The following is a 24281-nucleotide window of genomic DNA, read 5'->3' on the forward strand; positions in this document are numbered from 1 at the left end:
TCATATCAATTGTTCAAATGAAAAATATAGGCCTACGAATATGATTTCACTATTGTCGTTCATTTTCTGAGGTCAGCCTATAAATTAATATGCTTGATGACCAGGAATTTTAAAAAGATTATTCACAGATGAAACTGAGGTACCCCATCGAAAGTCTCATGATTTTGCAGGTGTGTCTGTTCACACACTACTATACATCATTAACCACAGTAGTTTGAACTACTAAAACTTGGATAGTAAAACTTGGATAGTAAAACTAAAACTATCTTGGTTCAAACCTGGGTAGTACTGTGGTGGTTGGAAAGTTTTGGGAAACAGATGCTTCATCCCTATGGGATATCTATCTATCTATCTATATATCTATCTATCTATCTATCTATCTATCTATCGTTTAAGTTCATTGCTAACTTATACAGGAAACTCCTTGTTTTGTTACAAGTCCCCTGTTCCATCGATGAGCCCTGCAGCTTTTCATACTCTTCTCTATGAGAGCTTCTCAGATAAACTTTTCATGAGAAGGTTTTGCGTGCGCACACAAAAGTTTCCTGTGCTCACGTGAAACTTTCATGTGCGCACGTGAGCACATTAGGGGCTCCGTACAAATCACATAGAACAGAACAGAAACAATTACAAATATTACTTTGAAGGGGGTGTGAGTTATCATCATAGATATGTAGTCAAAAGGTGGGTAATTGATTCATTCACCCAATCAGTGCTCAATCTCAAATATAACGGCCACAAATGGAAATGTCAAATATTTTTATTAACAATCTCGTCGGTCCAGATAATACTGTTGTCTTTTCTCTCTCTAGCCGGGAGTTTTCTTGTAGCTTGAAAGATGGACTGATGAATCAACCCCTGAACCTGATGAATCCCAGAGATGCATCATGGGAAACCCCTGTGTTTAAACCTCCCTATAGATATTCTTCCCTGTCGTCATTGCATCCAGTAACATAACACATCAGGGACCATTAAACTGAAGTGCAGTAAAGCAAATAGAGGTCCAAATGCTGTAGCAACATGTGACATAAAGTGTGTAAATATGATCTTATTTTCTTTTGTTATGATTAAAATGATTAACAGATTGTCATAATATTATATCTAATGTATATATCACTCACCTGCACTTAATCAGCAGTTGACTTTAAATTGCAATGTAGGGACAGATACAGTTTCTTAAAAGCTGAATATTGCAATGTCATTGGCCTAAATTGGCCCATAATGAGATTGGCCTAAAAATATTGTGGTCACCTTAGATAGTATATTGGATATACTGTAAATGTGGTAGAACCTAATAGAAAGGTAATTGTTACAAAAGTTTGGCAATGTCTGTAACAAACACTTTTGTTGTTTTCTTTATTTTTAATTAGTCAGGCATGCAGTGATTTTCCAGGTCAGACAGGTATCTGTCCAATCTGTTCTCTCTAGGCTCTGAAAACATCAGTTTTGTTCTACATTGTGGTATAAAGGCTTACAAATCATTACAGCTTCTTGCCACTTGTGTCTTGACATTTCCTAACAATTGAATGGGGGATTAGATGATAACTTTAAAAAATCCCAGTAACATCAGTATGCTCTATCTTTCAAGGGCCTTCATGTGGTCATTGTAGAGCCTTTAACACAAGGTCCCAGCCACCAGGGGGCCTCTTGAATATGGTTGGCAAATGGAACAACAGTAAAAGAAAATGGCAAACCTATTGATTTGTCTTTTTAAACAATCTATTTATTCTGTGCATTAAAATAGCCTTCATCACTGATTTCTTGACTAGCTATATCATGATGATTTCCTTTGTCAAAAAGTTGTAGTGTCCACATGATGTTAGGAAGAAAGATATGTTTATTTATCAGCTTATATCCCTGAATAATTTCAAAACATTTGACATCGTATTTGAAATACACACAACGTAATGTCAACAACAGCTTGTCTCAAATCAACTTGGTGACTAAGAGGTGGGGGGGGGATCAGCATTTTTAGCATTACAAATAACAAATAATGCATAAAATGATTAAGAGGGTCTGAGCAGTGGAAACCTCCCAGTGTGAACATGTGGCTTTGGTGATTTTATTCACAAGCCGTTTTACAGCATTTATAAATTAAGTTTTGCTTCTGCAGTGCTCCCCAAACATGCTTTAAAACAAGGAACAAGGTGGGTAGTCTGACCATTAGTTCATAAGTAGATCTATAATTGCACTGAGACACCCCAAATCACAGTAGTGTGTGTATTTTAAGAAGTGCTATCACTGCAGTTCATCCTCAGCTGCATTATTGCAGTCTTAAGGCTCACAGTCTTACTGTATATTTGCATCTATTAAATTAAAAGTATGTTTCACATGGCACATCCATTATAATTTTCACCCATCAAACACTGATTTAATGGATTGATTTTATTTCATTTCATTAATTGATTAAACATTGAAATATTAACTTTTAAATACTTTTAGATATTTCAATCATAGAAAGAGGAACACAAGAACTCATTAAAAGAAGCTGCAGGAGTAGCTTGTGTTTGTCAGCACAAACCGTATTCTTTTCAAAAGCACATTGACAGGACACTATAGCATGGGTTTAAATGATAAAATAATGCCATTAATATTGTATATTAGATGATGCATATATGATATTTACCAGGACACTGTCCCAAGACAACTTGTGTACATCTGATGTGTGCTGCAGTATATAGCTTATGTTCACACAATCCAACAAATTCTGTATTTGTGATTTCAACAAGTATATACTACAGTAATGCCCCATTTCATGTAACATTTCTTGCTTAACAAATAAATTCATGTTTGCTTTATAATCACTGTTCAAAATTGGATACCATAGTTGTCCATTCTGATTTCAGTCTCATAATCCACATTAGCCATATTCTGAAAAGTGTTTTAAGACTTAATAAAGCTATCAAATGATTTTATGCTGTTTCATTTAACGGTTCAGATAATGCCTTTTGATATTAGCAAAAGTATAACCGCACATTCAAAAGGGGTAAGTATGGTAACACCTTTTTGAGTATAAGGAACACCTATGTATCCAAAAGTGAGAGCATGTATGAGTATTGGGTTGTGACTATTGGACCAGATCCTGACAAAACAATGAGATACTGTAGCAACCTTTCAAGTACAAAATGTATTTTTATTCAAATGTGCTTGTTTGTTACAGCATGAAATACAAATATATCTCAGCTTGATAAGCACTGTAGTATTGATGGCATGAACCCTAGTGAACTCGAGATTTATGGAGATGAAGGTTCCAAACATGGTCCCAGAAAGCAGATGTTGATGGTCATTTTGTCCAACATGTGATATAGTTTATGTAAAAGGAAGTATTTTGGAATTTTGAGTTATTTACTGTACATTTTTACAAAATGGCATCTACTGTACCTACTGACTCAATTGAAACTTTACTACAGTAACCACATCAACACATAGTCCAGAATAAAGGGCACCAAATGAGTGTGACATGCAAAGTAGTCTTCTCCTTTCTGTTAAATAGCTGTTAATGACCTACCAACAGTGCAAACGTAGGCTAATAATAAATTCACCTAATAGACTATTTTAGAGGGAGATAGTTAATATTCATTCCCTATATTCAGTCAATGCAAGTTAGTAATTAGGACAAATAACCAGGGTATTTTACCAAAACATAGATAGTGCTTATTTTGGTCAGATAGAAACATTGTAGCACCTGGTCCAATAGCCACTGTTATATGTGAAGTTTTCCAAACATTATCAGACCCAGGTAAAAATCTCTGAAAGTGCAAAGAACATAAAGGGAAACTGTAACCCTATATTAAAAAAATAATGTGATGAAAGTCATTTATCTCAGCATTATTAGTGCTGACATGAACCATGACTCATCATTACTCTTCTAAACCAAACACATTTTCAAGAATATTACAATATCAGAAGTACTGTGGATCCCAGACGGTAACGTGTACAATGTAAAGTATCCATACTACAAGCTGCCAATGTTCTGGGTAAAAGCGGTGTTTTGTAGGTCAACAGTCATTATTCAGCTTTTGTGAACTGCATCACAGATTTCCCTGGAAAACCAGAAATTATTGTACTCGAGTCATCATAAAGCATAATGATTATTAATAGTGATCAGAAAGTAAATTAACCTCTGTGGTATCCATTATGCAACTTGTGAAGATCTGGCAATGTTATACATTCATTTATTCCATTCATGTACTTTTTGAGTGGATTGCCAGGAAAAGTCCTTCCATTCCATTCATTCCTTTTTGCTATATTTTGCTTGTCTTGATGTCATCTATGAAACGTTCTCCAGATGTCAATGATTGTAGGTCTTGATCAGATGGTTTCAGGTGAGAGCAAGTTCGAAATGACAATTATTGGATGAAATTATAGAAAAACATGTCTGTAGCTTCAGTCAGTGGTTTCTTAAACAGTGTGATTCACAGTGTGACATTTAGAGTGAGGTTGGCCTCAGGGTGCTTAACACTGATAATGGATATGTTGGTGCTGATGTACTTTACCATCGACATGTGAGTGAGTATGTGTGTGGATATCCGTGTAGATCTTTGGGTAGACTTTGGGTGCACCTCCTTGGGGCAATAAACATTGCTGTTGCTGGGCTACATACTCCTCATAACTAAATGAACCCATCTGTTCCTTGTCACTGGCAGACAATGTACATGGACCCCAATCGCGAGGAGGTTGGCGATTCTGATTTGGCATTACCTGGCTTGTGTCAGTGGTGCCGGGGGAACATTGTTTTTTGGATTGGCAAAGCCAAAGGAGGATAGTACCAAGAATAAAGACCACTCCAGCAGGGATACCGATGATGACGGGCCAGGGTAGGCTGGGGGACATCGTCGTGGGGATAGTATAGTGGTGCGGGCTGGGGTCTACACATGGAAGGAACATAAACATATATATTATATATATATACACTACCAGTCATAACATAAACATATATATATATATATATATATATATATATATATATATATATATTATATATATTATATATATATACACTACCAGTCAAAAGTTTGGAGACACTTTTGGAGACACAGCAGTTTTTATATTACATTGTGTGCTTACATAATTGCAAAAGGGTTCCAGATTGATACCAGATTAGTAAACAGAATGTGCCTTTGCAACATTGGATGAATGGTTGCTGATAATGGACAATGTAGAGAACCCTTTTGCAATTATGTGAGCACATAATGTAATCTGAAAACTGATTAAAAAACAATTCTCATAGACTTAGTTCCTTAATTCTAAAAACAATGTCACTGTACAAAAATGTTTTAAGAATAAGTGATATAATGTGAATAATTCACTTCAATTTTATCAATTGAACAACAACTAAAATTGTCTCAAGACGCTTTATAGACCCCAGAGCTTGAAACCCCTTTAACATTGTGACTTATCAGAAAAAGTATAACAAATGTTACTGTCACAGTTTTTTTTACAGAAATATCTTTTTGAATGGTCATTAGACAGCAGATTTTTTGGCTTACCAGGTAACACTGTAAGGTATGCACTGCGAAAACTGTAGCCCATGGTATTGGCACCAAGGCAAATATACATGCCCGCATCTTCCTCTTTTGCACGGGTGATGAGTAGCTTATTCAAGTAGGAGCCATCTGGTCGAGACCACACTTCACCAGTGGGCAGCACAACAAAGCGATGATCACCAACTTCAATGGTGGAATTATATTTGCTCTCATCACCAGGCTCTACCCTCTTCAACCACTGGATGACTGGCTTGACATCACTACGGACTTTACACTGGAAAGACGTGGTCCCACCATAGGATACAGTGGTGTTCACTGGATGTGTACCAGTTAAAATGGGCTTGGAGTTTGTTCGCTCTGGAATATCAATAACAGTGTTCTAAGTATTTCAAATGATTAACAGTCTGAAACAAGTTTATTTATTTTCTGTGTTAATAATGCGCTTGGACTCCTATGAAAGAAACCAAGTACAAGGTTGATTCTGTTTCATCTCTAAGAACTAGTCTTTGTTAGCGCACACAGCTGGAAGTTAATTTCAAGTGAATTGAATCTTAATCTTAAAACATGTCTCGTCTGATGATGCCTATCTAAAACTATTAGCAAGTGACACGAGTGGCTACCACTTTATAATCTTATTTAATGTTGTATTATGACTGTTATGCCATTTAAAACTTAAGTACTTACAAGCCTTTAAAGGTGCCATGTGTAATGCCCGCCAAAAAATCAATTCATACTCCACATTCCATAAAAGATGGGGGCAGTATACCTCCAGAAAGTGAGTTGGTCTACCCTAGAGTAACAACCGAGACACATGTATTGCAGTTTGGCTAGCGGTTATGTTGCCCGCATACCGCCTCCAATGGCCGAAACTGGTATTATGACACCTGTCGGGCTGTGGCTAGTAATTTAGCATGCTAATTCAGGTTGATATCTCTGCAGCACTATACCTTGTCATTTTTTTAATGACATCATCGCCCTTATTTCTTCTCATTCTTTCGATGCGTGTAGCTCATTTTTTGGATATTTTTACCTCAATTCTTACACATGGCACCTTTAAATCATGAGACACAAAACACACTCAAAAGCAAGTGTCAAATAACTTGACTTACGTATGACTTCCACTTTATAGGTGGCATTGATCTCCCCAGCACCATTTGATACATGGCAAGTGTACTTGCCACTATGCTCTGGGGTAAGGTTCTTCAGACTAAGGGTCCACTTCTTCTTACGGCCTTCACCAATCTCCTCAGGGGTTAAAGGTTTGCTGTCTTTTAGCCACATGATTTCTGGCCGTGGGTTCCCGTTAGCAGCACACTTGAGCCGTACCGAACTCCCAACAGGCCTTGCAATCACCCGTTTGCGCATTTTTGTTGGCTGGGTAAACCTGGGTCGTACTTGACAAAAGAGAAAACTCAGCTTTGTTTTGTGTATTCATTTAAGATGGAAAGCTTTTTTTATTGCATACTAATGTGAAGTCTCCTCTTTAGCCTGGTGGAAAATACATGGCTGCTCGGCCTACAATCGCCAGAGGCCAGAAGAATAGAACTTGCACAGAAATCCAAACCATGTATTAATTTTAGGATACATTAATTGTTGACATAACTCTTTGCCCTTTGTCAAACAAATTCAATTATATGCTATCATACATACAACACAAATTACTACCTTACCCTGTTTCCCTGCCAGTTGGGTTGAGTAGTCCAAGCTTCCCACTGTACTTGGTGTTTCCTTCCCTGTGCTTGAGTCTTCTGCAGACAGCAAGATAGAGGAAACAGAACTAGTGACCAACTCTGCCTTCAACAGTAGTAACTTTTATGATCTCTTGCTTCAAATTCATGTTATTGAAAAAAAGAAAAATTCATAAATATACAAAAACAATAATTATAAATGGCATGTACTGTACTGTAAACTTAGTGTTATGCCGAGGGTATAAGACCAGATTAATAATAGTTATCAAGTAGAGATGGCATAAAGAGTAGGAAGCTCAGGTGGACATCTGTGGGACCTTTGTGCTACTACTGAATGGAAACTGCATGCTGTTAATGTTAAAGTGCCTTCTGTTTAAGAGATTCACAATTTAAGACATTCTTGGCTACTTACAAGTTCTTTGCTTGGTTGAACTGAAAGGTTTTTTTTTTTCTAAATATACAGCCTATTCATCTTACTTTCTGATACAAGTCTTAGCTCTTGGAAACTCTGGGTTATTATGAACCCTTCCAAAAGGTTGAGTTATTCAGTTTTACAAAATAAAAATGTGGAGCTTGTCAGCTTTAACACCCTCATATACATAAACTCTCAAATGTATACTGGAAAAGTCAGCACACAAAAGCAGCATGATGATAATCAGATTTCTAAATAAAACAAACCAAAGTCTCTCTTTCATTGAGGCGCCATGAAACAAGGGCATTCTACAACATATTTCCCAGATTTAATGACTCTTCTGGCTCTGTAGCTGCAATGAGTTTGTATGACAGAGGTGTTTGCATAACCTCTCTATGTGTTTGCATTCCCTTTTGCAGAGCAGACTGCCCCAGAGAGCTCACTGAGTAACCTGAAATCTGAGTCTCAAGTCTCTGTTCATGCACAAATTGCCATAGTTTAAGTTCTCCAAGGTTTCATGTGGAAGAACCTGGTTTGGGGATTGTCTGTTGAAATGTGAGTCGGGCAGTACTGCTGTAGGAATATTAAAATCTTTCTTATTTCAGTTTTAGCTGAACCTTATTGTTTTGTAGACTGCTGTATCTATTTTAACTACTGTGGATCCAAGTCTACATCCAGTGGACCTACGTGTTAAGTAACAATCCAAACAATCAGCTCTGTAAAATTCCAAACTTTGACAAAAAGCAGATGTATTTACCATTTCTTCAAAGTTGTAAATGTAGTGCATTAATTATTATACAATTACTAGTTTGTGTCTTGGCAAAATTGGCTGTGAAATTTGAGATCTAGTGCAATTACAGCAATACACACATTTTAGGTTTAAGAGGAGAGGAGAGCACATGGGGCACACACTGCTGGCTCCAGCTCACAATCCCCCTGTGATTTACACAATTTCCATCCCTGAGCTTCTGGAAACTATTACTGTGACAGCAGTTACACAGCTTTTTATTAACAGCCAGCCTTCAACTTTCACAATTCATAATGTAGTCATAATACAGACCTAACAACTAAACTAATGGCATCACTACTAAAGAATGAAAAATAATGATAACTTGACAAATTCATTGCCTACAGAATGTCAACAGAAGACTCAATAATACATACATTTTAGGTATTTGCACATCCATTGAAGTTGAGCTCACATTGCACTTCTCTGATACTTACTGACACTTTACAAAAATCTCTTTATATTGGATAGCTGAAGGTTTGCACCAGATATCTGCCTTTTTGCAAAAAGCAGTACATCCCTAAAAATACTTGGGTATAAGAAAGAAAATATCATGCTACTTGTATAACATGTCCTAGATTAGACTAAACATATGAAGTAATATTACACTTCTTCAAGCTCTCAGTCCTATGCTGCTTCTGGCACAGATAAACATGTGTGGCTAGCTGAGGACTGACCGTGCATTAAGTGTTTCCTCTTCTTGTTCAGGGATTGCCTTCAAAAATTCAGTTTTCCAGCCTCACAGCCTCATAAATTCAGCACAGAGACTAACCTTTCCATGGGCCCCACAGAGCAATTTGTCACTGGTATTCAAAGAAATATTCATATGATGCTCCGGTTCATAACTGCATCATGCTATATTTAATTATATATTACATCAGGGCAATTCCACGGAAAATTGACTTTTTGTCACATCCATAACGCCAATAAAATGTGATGGTATGGTATGATGTGAATGATTACATGAAATTTGAGCATTTGCTATTTTTGGCTGATGAATGTAAATGAGAAAAAATGCACAAAAAATGAATGTTATCATTCACATCATACAAATGCCAAGTCATTTCACTGGCGTTATGGATGTGACAAAAAGTCCATTTTCCATGGAATTGCCCATCAACATTATACTTTATATGTCATTTTAGCAGCACATCACCCTGGTTGCTGTCTTTCATCTACTGCCATCTACAGGACACCTTTTATGTACATAATGTTGATCAAACATCCATGCCTCTCCATATCAGACACACACACACACACACACACACACACACACACACACACCCCTCTTCAAAGCGGCCTCAGTGAAATTTGAGGACACATCAAGGAGAGCATGGGGCTTTACCAAATTAACATATCTCATATTGATCACTCTGTGTCGCCTTTGAAAACGACACCTCTCTTCCCATACTGTGAAATCATTTCAAATATGTTACAGATGAGTATGTCATACACAGAGTGCATTGGCAAAAATCTGGTGATTAGACATGCATTATGATAAGGGTTACAATGCAATATTAAAATATATTGCAATACTGTAATCAGGGTTATGTATTGCTATTTTCTAAATCACATTTAGGAAAACTGTTCACAGTTCAACTGTTCAACAGTAAAGTGCACCACAATACTGTATGTATAAAGTCAGAGTCAAATCATGCGGTCAGAACTATGGGATATGGATAGCGGTCCATTTGCTACTTCAATCTAATGTTCATTTCATGCATGATACATCTGACCGAGAGTATTAAAATAAGCGCATACAACATGTGTGTGTGTTTCTACACGAGGCCCCAGCTCATTACCATGCAGTAACTCTGAGCACAACTGATCTGGATCTCAGCAGCTCACTCCCTGCCAACTGTGTCCTCTCTCCCTATCCAGTGGGGAACACAGAGGGCTGTTTGCTGCAGGATTCCTGTGAGGAGTTCCAGGACCATGACCAGAGTTCTATACATCTGCTCACATAAATCCTGTTGATTTGAAACTTTTAACCTATGAATTGCTCTCATCCCTTTCCTCATCCTTTCCCTTCTCTTTTTGCTTCATGTTTGGATATCTACATTACTTTGCTTTTTAATATGATTGGTTATTGAATAGGTTTGAGGGAATCTCCTGGGATCAGATTGACTCTGGGTTTAGCTAATGTAACCAGTACAGAATACCAATACTAAAAATATCACACTGCATGTAATGGACAATGCTATACTTTGCCTACTCGTCTACCTTGCAAACCTTGAAGTTCTAACTCATGTGCATACATTATTGCACAATTAAGGTGGCACATATTTAATTATATAAATAAAACGCACAAACTGCTGTTATTTTTACGACAAACTCTTTTACAAAAACAGACTGGAATGTCATTCCGACTCCCTCCTTTCTTCCCTCTCTCTCAGTTCTTCCTTGTGGTAAGTGATGCAGAACCAGGATGTGGGGGCCTAGCCAGCCCACGTGAACTCAGACACTCATGAACAGACATGAGTGAAATGAAATCCCAGGCCCAGATTTGGAGCTGTATACACCCTGACCCTTCTGCTCCTCAAAATCCCAAACGTTTGTCTCCCAAAACGTCCACTGTACAATAATGCAAAAGATCAATCCCCAATTATTTCCCTCCAAAGAGTGTACACTTCAACACTCTGTAATCAAAGGCACCAATTCAGAAAAATAAAAATCTGTGATTTGTTCTTCAATCCAATCCAATCCAATAGTAATAAACAAAGCACTGCATCACTTTGGATATTATTAGTTTAATTCTTAGGATGCCAATGTCAAGTATTTTAGTGATTCTGCAATGCTCTGATATTTTAATCATGAAAGTCATTTTAAACAGTGGTTGTTTTCCCAAAGTTAGATGATTTTTTTTCCATAAAACACAAATTCAACTACAAAAATAGTATACTGTTGAAAATTGTAAAATTCTAAATGTTGAAACGTTAAATGTTTCTGTGTGATTCCAGAGTTTTGAATAATAGTCACATTTACAGTACATGTGTTTTTATCTCTAGTAAATAGCGGTAAATATATTCTAAAGAGTAGTTTTAAACCTTAGCTGAGGTGCATGGTCCCTCTCCCCATGTTCACCTTTTGAGGAAACATTACATTCATTTATTGCATGTCAAATTCAAACTTCCATCCATTTTGTCATTACAATACAATATTTGTATTTGACAGACACAGTCGACAATGGTGTCCCTGCTGGTTATGAGTTGTGTCAATGAAGCACTCCAATCTAATTCACCTTTCTCTGTAAAACCTGTCGGATTTGGATATTCACCTTTCTCTTTAAGTCCCACTGTCCTGGGTGTGTGCATCATCATGTACTAAAGGGCCATTTCAGCTCATCGACTTGGATAATGCAGACCAACTATTCACAACAGTTTTGAAGAACTAGAGTTATTCCCTTTAAGGACCTCTGGTACTACCTTGCTATGAGTACTGAGCATCAAGCTAGGTGTGCCAGGTATATAGAGAACTCCCTCCTTTCTGGAAGGCACTAATAACAAATCATTGTATTATATGAAATGTTATTGTCAATCAAAATACTTAGGAACATACATGAAATATAATCATTGCAGAGATAATACATAACCTCCTGTAATGAAATCTTGCATAGTGTGGGTCTTACCACTGGAGGTCAGATTACTGCTCATTTCCTCTGCAAATGAGATAGGACACCATACTACAGAATTAAATTCATGACTCTGAGGGTTACCAAATTCATTTATGTATCACTGGATATTCCAGGGGCCCAAGATGGTTGCAATACTAGTGTTGTAATATGATCTGTTTTCTTAAATGATATCCCTGTGACAGCTGTAGACTTTGGCTTGTGTCACGGTAAGACAAGAAGAAAGTCAAGCTTCCAATCAGGACTTCTCCACATAGTTTGTACATTTTAGTTTCTTTCTATCTAAAGTTTCTTTCAATCTATGCATGCTGGATAAGTGGAGGAGAATAAACACTGCAAAAGTCTTTTTAAGTATAGAAAGCACAAAGCCACTGAAGAGGAGATAGAAAGGCTGAAAATTACAAGTAAGTAACTTTCATTGTCACCGACTAATGGACTGGAATGAGGGAGGGGCATATCAACTGTTGATTACGGCCATGTCATGGAAGCATGTGTGTTGATTGACTCTGACTGTTTATCGCTCAGTCCGAACCATCGTATTTGTTTCCCATTTACAGAACTACTTGCATATACAGTCTTCATTCCAGTAGAACTCTAACTTGCCCTCGTGTCGGCTCAGTCATTCGAAGTTGTGCACATGCTTGTAGCACATAAACATCATCGTATGCATGAAGCTACAGCTGCCATGGGTTGAATTACAAGCCTTGAGACAGGCAAACAAAGAGATTAGAAAACACGCCGTGCCCTGACTAAATGCCATGGCAGGGTCCATGTCGGCTCATCAAAGGTGGGCAAGCGCTGAGAGTAAGTGCCCGGAGAGAGAGAGGGAGGCCGCAGCTGCCACGCTGATCTCATCTTGGCAGCTGTTGTATTCAAACTCCCCGTGAGGACGTGAACAGAGGGGGGAGCATGTAAGCCCTGTGCTACTTCACTGAGGCCTATACGCTCAGAAATTCACACCATTTCACTCTTTCGGTCCGTTTTTGAAACGATTTGTTTCAGTGCTCCTTGTCCAAATGCACACATATTTCACATTTCAGATGTACTTTTTTTGCAATATATCTAGGTATTTGGAAATTAAACTTTTTGGCCAAGAGTCATAAACGTTATGTTTGAGCACAATCAATGCAGACTAGGCGTATGAATGAATGCAACGCTCATCCTAAAAAGCATCAGTAGTTCCATCAGCTCGAAGAAGTTCCATCAGCTGCTTCATACAAAACCTGAAAGTGGCTTTTGTGAGCATTTTTAGAAAATATTATTCAATATTTGTGTCAATACATGTGTACACAAAATAAATTCAGTTCAGCTATCACTCCCTGCACTGTTCACTTTTGCACTACCACCATTGCACACACTCTACCATAGCACCTTATCATGGTCAGTGCATCACAGGGTCAGTTCATACCAGACCTTTGTAATCACTTCACATGCTCTTTACATTTTTACATTTCTGTGAGTGATTTTTATGTACGTGAGATACATGTGTGTTTGTGTGTTTGTTGTGTTATGGTTGTATAAGCTACTAGATGTCTAACATTTCCCTCGGGATGAATATCTATCTAGGAGTATCTATCTATTTATCTATCTATCTAAGTGTGCATTCCAAATTGTTTTGCTATCTTTTTAGACCTTGCTCACCTGCATCAACTCCCTTATATCTCTTTTATATCTTGAACACAGACTCCATTATAATTGTTTTGTCGCTTACAATGTGTATATTGTGTTCACATGCTAAACCTGTATATTGTGTTCACATGCTAAACCGTATTCCTACATAGGCGCGAGATTCTCTCATGTACGACTCACTTTTAGGCCTACGCGGACTCTGCCCATGACTTCATGTCCACGTCTGTGACTTGGAGGCCACAAAGAGCACTGGGGGCGGGGCAAAGCCAAAATGTGGGCGTTTCTTCTGTAAGCAACCATTTATGCATATTCAGTGTCCACACAGCCTGGGTTTAGACCCAACACTGGGAATCCCTGTTGTTTTGGATACACGTGTCTGCTAAGTACCTTTCACTTGAATTTTCACAACTCCTTGCTTGTGAAGGCTGTAGTAATTCAAGCAGCACTATGAGGTGCAAACACCATATTGAATTTGAAATAGGCAGTATGCCAATTTTTAACTTATCAAACGTGGGAGGATACCTCTATTCGAGAGTAATTGTCTACAACAACAAACCAAATTCTGGTAGTAGGAGATGTTTTATGAGTAGATGTAATCTAAGGAACTGGCATTTTGCAGTCTAATAGTGCTGTACTTGCACAGTACAGTACTTGCTGATTGTTATATCCCACACTGAAAGGAGGGGCAGTTGAAGAAAAGGTGGCACTTCCAAAAAAAAAGGGCAAACTGGCAACTGTACACTGAAAGCCCACTGTACTTTTGCAAGTTACATTTTAATAATCCTACAGTTTATGGTATGGCCTTAAGAAGAACAGGTAAATAAATACATGTTCAAAAACTGAATATTTTGCTGAAATAAAGTAAACTGTAAAGGCTTTTACATTAGTCTAATTTACCTCATTCTAACAGTACAGTGAGGCATACATCTCCTGTTGCACATTTGTTTCAGTCAAACAGATTCATTTCACTGTTTCTTCTGTAACCCGGGAGCCACGGGATCCTAAGTATTCCTGTGATGTTGAAAGATTCTACAAAGCGTGCACATGTATGAACCAGTGTTGGAACAGTTGTACTCTGACCTCAAGATTTGTCTTCATCCTCTATCTCTATATCATATATCTGTACACAACTACCTTTTTATTCTACTGGCACATTTAGTGACATTTCAGGGTTAAAAGTGGATATGTTTAACATTCTTTTCCTTTGTTCTTTCCCCCTCTTATGGTCAGTAGAGAGGATTAGGATTAGTGTGTGTGTATGTGTGCGTGTGTGCGTGTGTGCGTGTGTGTGTGTGTGTGTGCGTGTGTGTGTGTGTGCGTGTGTGTGTGTGTGTAAGGAGGCATGGTTGTGTATGACTTGAAGAGAGTGGGGGTGTAGTGTCACAAGACTAAGCTAGAGTTCTCTGTGGAGAACGCTACCAAATTAGGTCTTGAATGATTGGACAGCCATTGACTCATACTCAACTCAAGAAAAAAGTCCTGCACTTTAAAGATATCCTGTTCTTTCCCTGACACATCCACACTTCCAAATCAAAAATCAGGATTCTCTTTCAAGATAAGACATCTCTAACTGCCTTCTCACTGTTTGCATTAATCAAAACACAGGTCATGCAGCTACAATTTAACCCACTGCCAATTAGTCAGACCGCCAGCAAACCCATTCTGCTGGATTGGTTTGGTCATAGGACCTCACCCTGGACAGGACTTGCTGTTGGCCACCTTTTATATGTTATGTAGAGGCGGTAACATTGAAATGGCCACTCTCTCTGTTCACAGAAATTCCAGCCTGAGACCCTACCCTCCCAGATAATGCTGCTTCACTGGCTGAATACAGAGAATGTGTAATGAATCTATTGCGAAGCCATCAAAGTCTGACACATCTACGGCTGGTAGTGGTAGTGATAGTGAAGCCAGACCCTCAGGTGAAGTGCTGTTGGCCTGCCTTGCCTCTCTAATAGAAGCTATTGCTTTTGCTTCCTTCTCCATCTCCAACATCACTGAACCATGTTTCACACTGTTCCACAAGTTCTCAGAATCCCAAACTCATTCAGTGACTTGAATGACTTGACTTGACTTGACTGTCTCTTGACCTCTGCAAAATAAGGAGGTCGGCTGGAAGTTCAGTGTCAGGCAAGGATCCCGCACAAGAATCTCCATCTCCTCTGGTGTAAACCATAGAGTTTGCCACCTGAAATGTGTTATTCGCTCCATTATAGAGCAGTTCCTGAGCTCTGTGTTGATGTAAGATATGATTGAATGCTATTGATAAAGAAGGGCTTGCCACCCCCCCCCCCCCCCCCCCCACACTAATTACTCAATTTATGCTTGCTTGCACCCATGCCTTGTGGCTATTATAATATGAAGGTAGTACTGCCTATTTCACTGTCTATTATCAAATAAATGTATTACTGACTATTTTAGTGTGCTGTTGCTGCTGTGCAAAGCTCTTTTGTGATACTTGTTACAATTTCAAATGATGGCCCCCATTTGACCTAGTAGGTCCACTTCAGTAATACAGTAGCCTACACTAAACCAAGGGATAGGATTTATAAAAGCAGGGCTTGAGCAAATGGGCATAGTAAGGTAAAGGGCCTCACCAATGACGATGAGTGTATAGTTGATATTGATGCTGCCAAAGCCATTAGTGGCCTTACAAATGAATGTCCCAGCATCCTCTGCTTCCACTTCCTTAATCTTCAGGGCCTGCTGCAGGACGCGGAAGCGCATCCACCCACTGTGGATATTCCTCCCATCCTTGGTCCACATGATGAGAGGCGGTGGATCGCCTTCAACTGGACACAGCAGCTTCATGGTGCGACCAGCACGCACTGTCTGGCGATGACTGACCTTCTCAGCTACCCGAGGAGGACCTAAAGACCCGCGTATGGCAGGAGTTGGGCACAGGTTAGAAGTCACAGGTAGAAATAGTTACATGAGATAAAACTGACATGATAGCATCAAGTAATAAAATTATTACTAGTATGTATTACAGCCATTATTGAAACATTAATACATTATTGAAACATATTGATACATTAATTCACATATTTGGAAGTTAAATCTATCAACGTATTATTTTGCCTTAAAATGTTTAGATCCCAAATCCACATATTTTTACATGTCTAGTAGAGAGTTTAAGAGTATCTGCATGAGAGGACCAGGCAGGGGGTGATACATGCTACGTCACCGATTTTGGTGAAACTCGGCCAGTTTGAATGGTCAGCCTAAAAACTCAAAAAGCCAAAATAGTACAAAATTTGAAACAAGGCAGGGGGAGTTAGGACACCCTTGTTTTATGCCAAAGTTGCATTTAAAATGTTGACTTGAATTTTGTACTATTTCAATTTTTAGGTGGACCATTGAAACTGTCCGAGGTTCATCAAACTCAGTGACGTGGCATGTATCACCCCTGCCTGGTCCTCTCATGGACACACTCTAAAAACTAGTGAGCTAACCTAAAAGGTATGAGGAATTCTTGCAAATATCAATGACAGCACAACAAAATAACTTGAAATAATACATTTGTAATGCTGCATTTGTAATAGCCCACTATGCTTTACCAGATCACTTTACCCAGAGCCATATAGAATAGAATAGAATAGAATAGAATAGTTTATTTTGTCATTGCTTTACAGACAACGAAACAGTTTAGCAGCTCTGCACTGACGGCATAACACATCATATAGAGATGTACGCGGCTCTGAGTTTACCAAGTCTCTTTCTACGGATTTATAAACATTTAACATACTAACAGTACTGTATGTTTATTACATACATAAACATACTACATTGCATTGGCTCTGAACCTGTGCTCTGCTAAATGGCAATAAAGTTGAATCTAATCTAATTAATATATAATTCCTTGTCTGCTAGAAATATCTCCTCTGTTTCTCTCCTTCATGTTGCGTAAGCTATCTTGGCATTACAGACAATACAAACAACAAAACTTAGTTTACAAAGCTGATGACAGGTCTCATTAAACAATAAAGTTACACAACTTAGTTTACAAAGCTGATGACGGGTCTCATGAAACAATAAAGTTACAAAACAATGGCACTTATCCACCCTACAACACATTACAAGCTGAACAAATAACTTCAGGTCTTTTAATCTGCTCATCAAAGCAAAGAGCGGATGTTAACAGGCCACTGCTGTTATGGATGTTGAAAGTAGAGGAAACACTTGCAGCAGTTACCTAGGCAGCTCAACCATGTTATGCTATTGCTATTTACTAGCTTGGAGTGAGAACTTGACATTTTGATGAATGAGGCCTGAAAGTGTGAAGAAAACATTTGTCACAGACTCAGCCAGGAATCCCTCTTTCCCTTTTCAACTGGATTTCTCATCAGAGTTTTCAATCCCATGTTAAAAATTGCACAGATTGAAATCTCATTCTCCCAGGCTTGGAGACCTGCAAACCCGCCCACTCTTTACCCAGATTTATGAGTGCTCTGCTTTTCAGCCTTCTGTTTGAGAAAACCCTGTGGACCCAGCCAAGAGCCGACCGGCTACCTCTGGGCTTGATGGCAGGTCACTCACCACCATTTGAAGTTCAACTCATCAGAAATTCAACTTGCAGAAGTAAAAACAGCCCAACACTATTTTAGACCTTTGATGTTTAAGTACAGACAAAGAGAGGAAATCCAATTTGGGTGAATTACTCTATTTCTATGGGATATGGACAGTGTTGCCTAGTGTGTATGTGTGTGTGTGTGTGTATGTGTGTAAAAATCTGCAAAAAGATTTCACAAAGTTAACCTTAGCGTATGCTAGTTTGGCGACAACAGGTATGGAATGAATGACTGACCTAGGTTTTGGCCATAGCCACCATCCACTTAACAACATCCCTTACAGAAATTTCAGGTTTCTTGCTAACAGTTGCCGTAAATTAGCGGCAAGGCTATATTTTCACATGCAAATTAGGTTTCTGGCAAACAGTTGCAGTTAACTTTTGGCAATGTTGCAGCAAATTTGCAGCAATTCCATATGCAAATTAGGTTTGTCACCAGAAGTTCACTGGAAGTTTGCCATTATCAGCTAAGTGTGGTGGCAAATCACTGGCAAACACATTTGCCACTAGTGGCAAACTTCTCATTGTTGCCAGAACTTTGCTGAAAGTTTGCCTCGAGCGGTCAACATTGGCAAACTTCTGGTAATATTTTCTAATGAACTCATTTGTTTCCCACAAATCACTCACAAGTTTGCTGCAAATCTGCCGCAAACATTTCATTTTTGTAAGGGATGTCCTATAAGACAGGAAAATATTCAATGTGAGGTGCACAGTTCGTAGCTTTACAAACAAGCCAGTTTTAGCGATAAAATATGAAAATGATATCTGCCAATTAGCATAGGTTGTAGTGTGGCAACCATGGTATGTATAAGTGAGATGCAGACTTCATGTAGCATAAAATGATGCACTTTGAGATGGTATGACCAGAGACTTACTAATGAGGAGACACAGCGCTCAAAAAATCCTCCATAGAAATGCATGGGGTTAGTTTGTAACAGTTGTCTATGTAACGGATGCCAGCAAACCTCACTCTCCGCCGCCTCAAGAGTGCTGCTGGCATGCGAGCCAGTAGCCTGGGCCATTGGCTCAATTGTTAGCACGCTCGCCTCCCGATCCGAGGTGCTGCTGTTCGCGGGTTCAAGTCCGGGCGTGTGCAGGGCTGAATCGCGCAGGTTCAACACAACGCAGGTTACATCTACACATATCACACCTCTTCCGCGGCAAAACGTCAACATGTGAATACATTGAGCCAATCATGTGCTGTGTTGTGAATATATATTGAGCCAATAATATGGTGTGTTATGAAGACATCATGCCAATCATGTGTTGTGATCTCACCGCTGAAGCAAGATTGGTGTCGTGAAGCCTTGCACACACGCATTTCTGCCGAAATAGATGCCCGATAAGTGGCCAAAAAGCGTTGCAATATGGCCGCCGAGTGGAGGGACTTGCCTAAAAGGACTTTGGTATGGCCACTTTGCTTCACCACCTCAAACAGGAATTATTTTTGATACCAAATGCTTTTTTATTATTTCTTACATACTAAATAAGGTATTAGTTTTAAACGGAAACTTGGCAGGATTAGCTATATTTTCCTTCTGGAGAAGTTGTGCATTATGCTATTTCAAACTATGGAAAAAGGTCCTACAGACAACTACACTGACAACTACACTACCAGACAACTACACTGCCTAATATCGGCAACTGCATTACATCTATGATATTATTTGTAACTCATAGTGCATTTTTGAGGTCTGTGAACATGTTCAAGGAATGTTAACTCCAAGGAATGTTAACTCCATTTGTATCATATTTGGTACTATTATCTGGGCTATAAAAGAAAAATGAATTCACAGGACAAGATATTAGACATTGTAGACATATTTTCTAAAATGATTCCACTGACTGATTGTGCTTATAGGTTTCATAACTGATGTTATTGATATTACCTATGCTGCACATCTCCTGTCTGTTGTAGGTTGTCCATGTCACACCTGTTCACACAAATGTTCATGGACAATCATTCAGTCTATGCAAGTTCATACACAGTGGAATTAAAGGTACACTATGCAAGATTTTCACCTTTATAAAGCCAATTTGATGGTAAACAAACTTGTAATAGGTGAAATGCTCAACTAGCATAGCTATACAGCATAGACGTAGCGAGTCGCTGTACCGAGAAAACAAGCCATACAACTTCAAGAATGGCGGCCCAACAAATATGGTGAGAAGTGAGTTTCTGCCTGCTGTTAATCCTTCAGCTCCACAACAAAAGCATTTCCATTGTGTACAGGGGGGATAAGTCACGAAAAGTTTGCTATTTACAACACCAGAGCAAAATAGAAATATATCGCGACTCTAGAGGGAACTCCACCAAAAATATCTAAACCATAGTGTACCTTTAAATTAAATACAGAAATAAATCCTAATCTGCTGAATTATTACATTTTTAACAATGACAAAGCATTATGTGCCACTAATGACAAAAATGAGAAAACATAAATTAATGGATATTTAGTGGGCACTAAAGCAAGCTTGGTTCTCAACCCTGTTTGACACTGCTCAGCCAAGGGGGCCTCTAGACTCTGGGAATCACAGGAGCAGAGGCTGGAATAGTAGTGGGGGCTGTGAACGGATCAAGTTGACACGCCAACAAGTCAGCAGATTCCACAGACTTTAATGTTCCCCATGCTGTTTTCTCTCAAGTGGACTTAGGGGTGTGCAGATTTGAATGTTGTTGAACCAGACATATAATAAAACTAACATAGATTTAAATTTCAAAACAATTTGTCCCGTGTGCTACATTACATTTAAAACAATAATAAATAGGAAACTATTTATAAATATTAATTTAACCAATGTGTTTTGTGTTAAAATATGTACATATTTGCTTTTAATCAGTTTATTCATCAAATCCAAAAATGTGCTTAGCGAGCAGCCTGGCCACCATAACAGCAGCCAGACAAGACTGGGTGGACCATTCTTCCAGATTTCATTATCACTGTCACCTGATTTGGACATCCAGCCTATTCAATCAAATATCTCCTATATTATCATGGTTTATTTTTTACTGTCGTGAGGATTCCTAAGAAGAATCACATATCGCAACACTTTTTGGACATGAGGGGGGAAATGTGAACATTCCAGTTTAAAGAAAAGGGTGTAAACGACAATGATCAAAATCTATTGGACTCTTTAAAAAGCAAATTAGCTGATAACTCCCCATGCAAAAACCTGACAAACTAAGCCAGTGAGTTGAGTTTGAAGTCGAGCTTCTTAAGGCATGCTGACTGAAAAGTGTGTTAAAGGCCACAACTTACAATTACACATTGCTAACAGAACTTTACGTCTCAAAACCTGGCACATCCCGAAAACACCTGAAAGTCCTGTATTCTTTGGATCACTTGCTGGCTGGAATTAGTGCTTTCACATGGCCTCTGTGACAAACTGCATATGAGGGCCATGGAATGTGAAATCGGAGTTTATCTGACCTACCACTCCCTCTGTCCTCTCCCTCTCACAACACAGAGCAAGATTAACTGAAGGCCAGACGCGGCAGACCTCATTCTGCTCCATCATGGTCAGATATGCAGATGACTAGGGAGTGAAACATGTAGTTGCTTTAATATCATTCTTAAAGAATTAGAGTGAAGACACAGGACCATTGTCCATTATGCAAGGGATAATACAATCAGCCGGTCATTGCTGCAAAAATCACCCGAACACAGTGGTCACCAGTGTTGGGAGTAATGCGTTACAAAAGTAATGTAATTACTGTAATATATTGCTGTTTGTGGTAACGCGGTAATGTAAGGCATTACAAAAAAAATTTGGGTAATATTTTACTCAGTACAAACTTCAGTAACGTGCGTTACAATGCATTTTAACCAAAAATTAAGCAGTGTTTTGTTTTGATACATATTCGCACCACCACCGCGAGAACAACAGAGGAGAAAAAAATCTGCACGAAATAGTAGAACGTTATCTCCTGATACTGGTTGAAGATGACTGTGGCTGCAGCGGACTCTATTTGCGGGATGGACATAAGCCTACGCTCAGAGACAAGGATATGAAGAACATAATAGTTAGTGCACTTTGTGCGAAACCGAAAGATCTCACTATGCCTCGCGAAATAGCACAAGTCATTTAATGAAACATCTAAAGTGGTGCCACGCTAATCTTTTTGATTCTTGATTAAACACAAACTTCTAGTGCATGTCAGCTTTGAACTTGAATTCACAATTGAACTTAAAGAGAATAAAGGGATAGAAATGCAGAAAAAAGATTGTGTAGCCTGGCAGTGCCACCGCTCCCACCACGCGCATCATGCACTTTGCGTAGGGCACCAAAGGACAGAGGGGGCACCCAAATATAGCCAATGAATAGTAGCTTTACTGCAAACTGCATTTCACTCTTCATCAATAACGTTTACAATGTCAGAATGCACTAACACCATGGTACATGCAAGTTTGATACTTTTTGGGTTCTCTCAATCTCCACCACGTAGTGCTAGAATGGAATTGGTGGGTCTTCAATAATTCGTTTTCCAAGCATTTACATGAAGCACATGATATGCCGAGTTGACAAAAAAATAATCCATTCAGATAGCTAGGTGGATACCAGGCTCATAATTCACTTTTATTTGCAAAACGAAACGTGAAGCAACATGTTATTGCATACTTTCCAAAGCAATGAAGGCTGCTTAAAACAACTTAACACAGTGCATATTATTGTTAATATTGTGCTATCAATGTAACTCAACAAACAAGGCTTGTAAACAAGAGCTGGCAAAAAGGCATTATTAGAACGTAAAGATCAATGCTCTTAAAGTGACAGTGCACCATTTATAAGAAAACAGCATGAATGTTTAAAAACACACAGTAATGGTCTGTAAATAATAGGCCTTTTATTTTACTTTAGGTGTTTGAGTTATCATTTAAATGTCACTCACTCAAAACCACTCACTTAGGGCACCAAAATGGTCAGTAGGCCTCTTGACATGTCTTTATTAAAGGAACCGTATGTAAGAAATGTATTTCAATTAATCATAAATGGCCCTGATATGTCACTAGACATTAAGAAATCATGTTATTTCAAATACTTATATCACTGACAACAGTAGTCTGGCCAGGATATTGTCATTTAAAAAGTGGAGTTGCAGCCCTCAACTGATGTTGATGTTGTCATGTGTTTTGGCCTGATGCGCCACCCTCCACCTATCTGCTAATCACAAAGTCAGTAGTGTTTCGGCATCCGTGTTGCCAGCTCTGCCAGTCAGAGGGGAGGGGAAGGGGATACATCGCTCTACAGTAGTTTGAAAGTGATTGCAGTACCAGTTTTGGCCACAATCTTACATACAGTTTCTTTAAGCTTTGATTTACAATATAGTAGGCTTTCTATTGATTTTAATGAGCAGGCCTAGGCCTTAGAGTTACAGTATTTATATCACAATTTACCAGACTTTGACCTTTTATCGTTTTTTAACAAAATTCTGACTATGATTGAGCGTAATAAACTGCATTTTGAATGGCAAATCCATATTTCCAGATATTTTGGTGAAAGTAACTTAAAAGTAATGCAATAGTAGTGTAATGCCTTACAATTCAGAGACAGTAATATTATAATGTAACAAATTACTTTGAAATGACAGTAATAAGTAATGCATAATACATTTCGATTTTGAAGTAACTTGCCCAACACTGGTGGTCACTAACATACAAAGCCCCTAACAGGTCATGGTGATGATTTTTTATGGTTAATATGTTTTGTATTCCCTTGCAATATTTGCATTTACAGTCACATTTCCAGTTCATTGGTCTACAGGGAAAATATCATCTGGTGTGTTAATATACTGTATGGTGACAAAGTCCAGTATTTTCATGTGAGCAATTTGAAGCGCAGAGCTATAAATTCCTCCAAAGACATCATTTCTGTGTTTCTGTAAATCGTTGGTTGTTGCAAAAGATACACATGAACTGTTGCATTATTTATGTGTATCTAAGGTGCACTGAAAATCACTGATATCAAATTATATCTTCTGACCAGATATATTTGTAAACTATGGTATAATCAGAAATATCTAATGTCCAAACTACGCAAACCAGACTGAGGAGCCATTAGTAATCGTAATTTTGGCAT

The 24281-nt window shown here is 38.5% G+C and overlaps 1 protein-coding gene across 1 annotated transcript in view; it reads right to left on the minus strand.

Moving 5' to 3' along the window:
• Positions 1 to 1819: 1819 nt before the first annotated feature.
• fgfrl1a (fibroblast growth factor receptor like 1a) overlaps positions 1820 to 24281 on the minus strand; it is a 28137-nt gene continuing 5675 nt past the window's right edge. Inside the window, exons 3-7 of the mRNA XM_042074035.1 lie at positions 16231 to 16503; positions 7157 to 7234; positions 6596 to 6880; positions 5490 to 5843; positions 1820 to 4868 (exon numbers count right to left, since the gene is read on the minus strand). Coding sequence (XP_041929969.1) covers positions 4456 to 4868; positions 5490 to 5843; positions 6596 to 6880; positions 7157 to 7234; positions 16231 to 16503 — 1403 coding nt within the window. The 3' untranslated portion in view covers positions 1820 to 4455. The remainder of the gene's footprint in view (positions 4869 to 5489; positions 5844 to 6595; positions 6881 to 7156; positions 7235 to 16230; positions 16504 to 24281) is intronic.

The sequence above is a fragment of the Alosa sapidissima genome, chromosome 20 (assembly GCF_018492685.1).
Source record: "Alosa sapidissima isolate fAloSap1 chromosome 20, fAloSap1.pri, whole genome shotgun sequence".
In the NCBI taxonomy this organism is placed as follows: Eukaryota; Metazoa; Chordata; class Actinopteri; order Clupeiformes; family Clupeidae; genus Alosa; species Alosa sapidissima.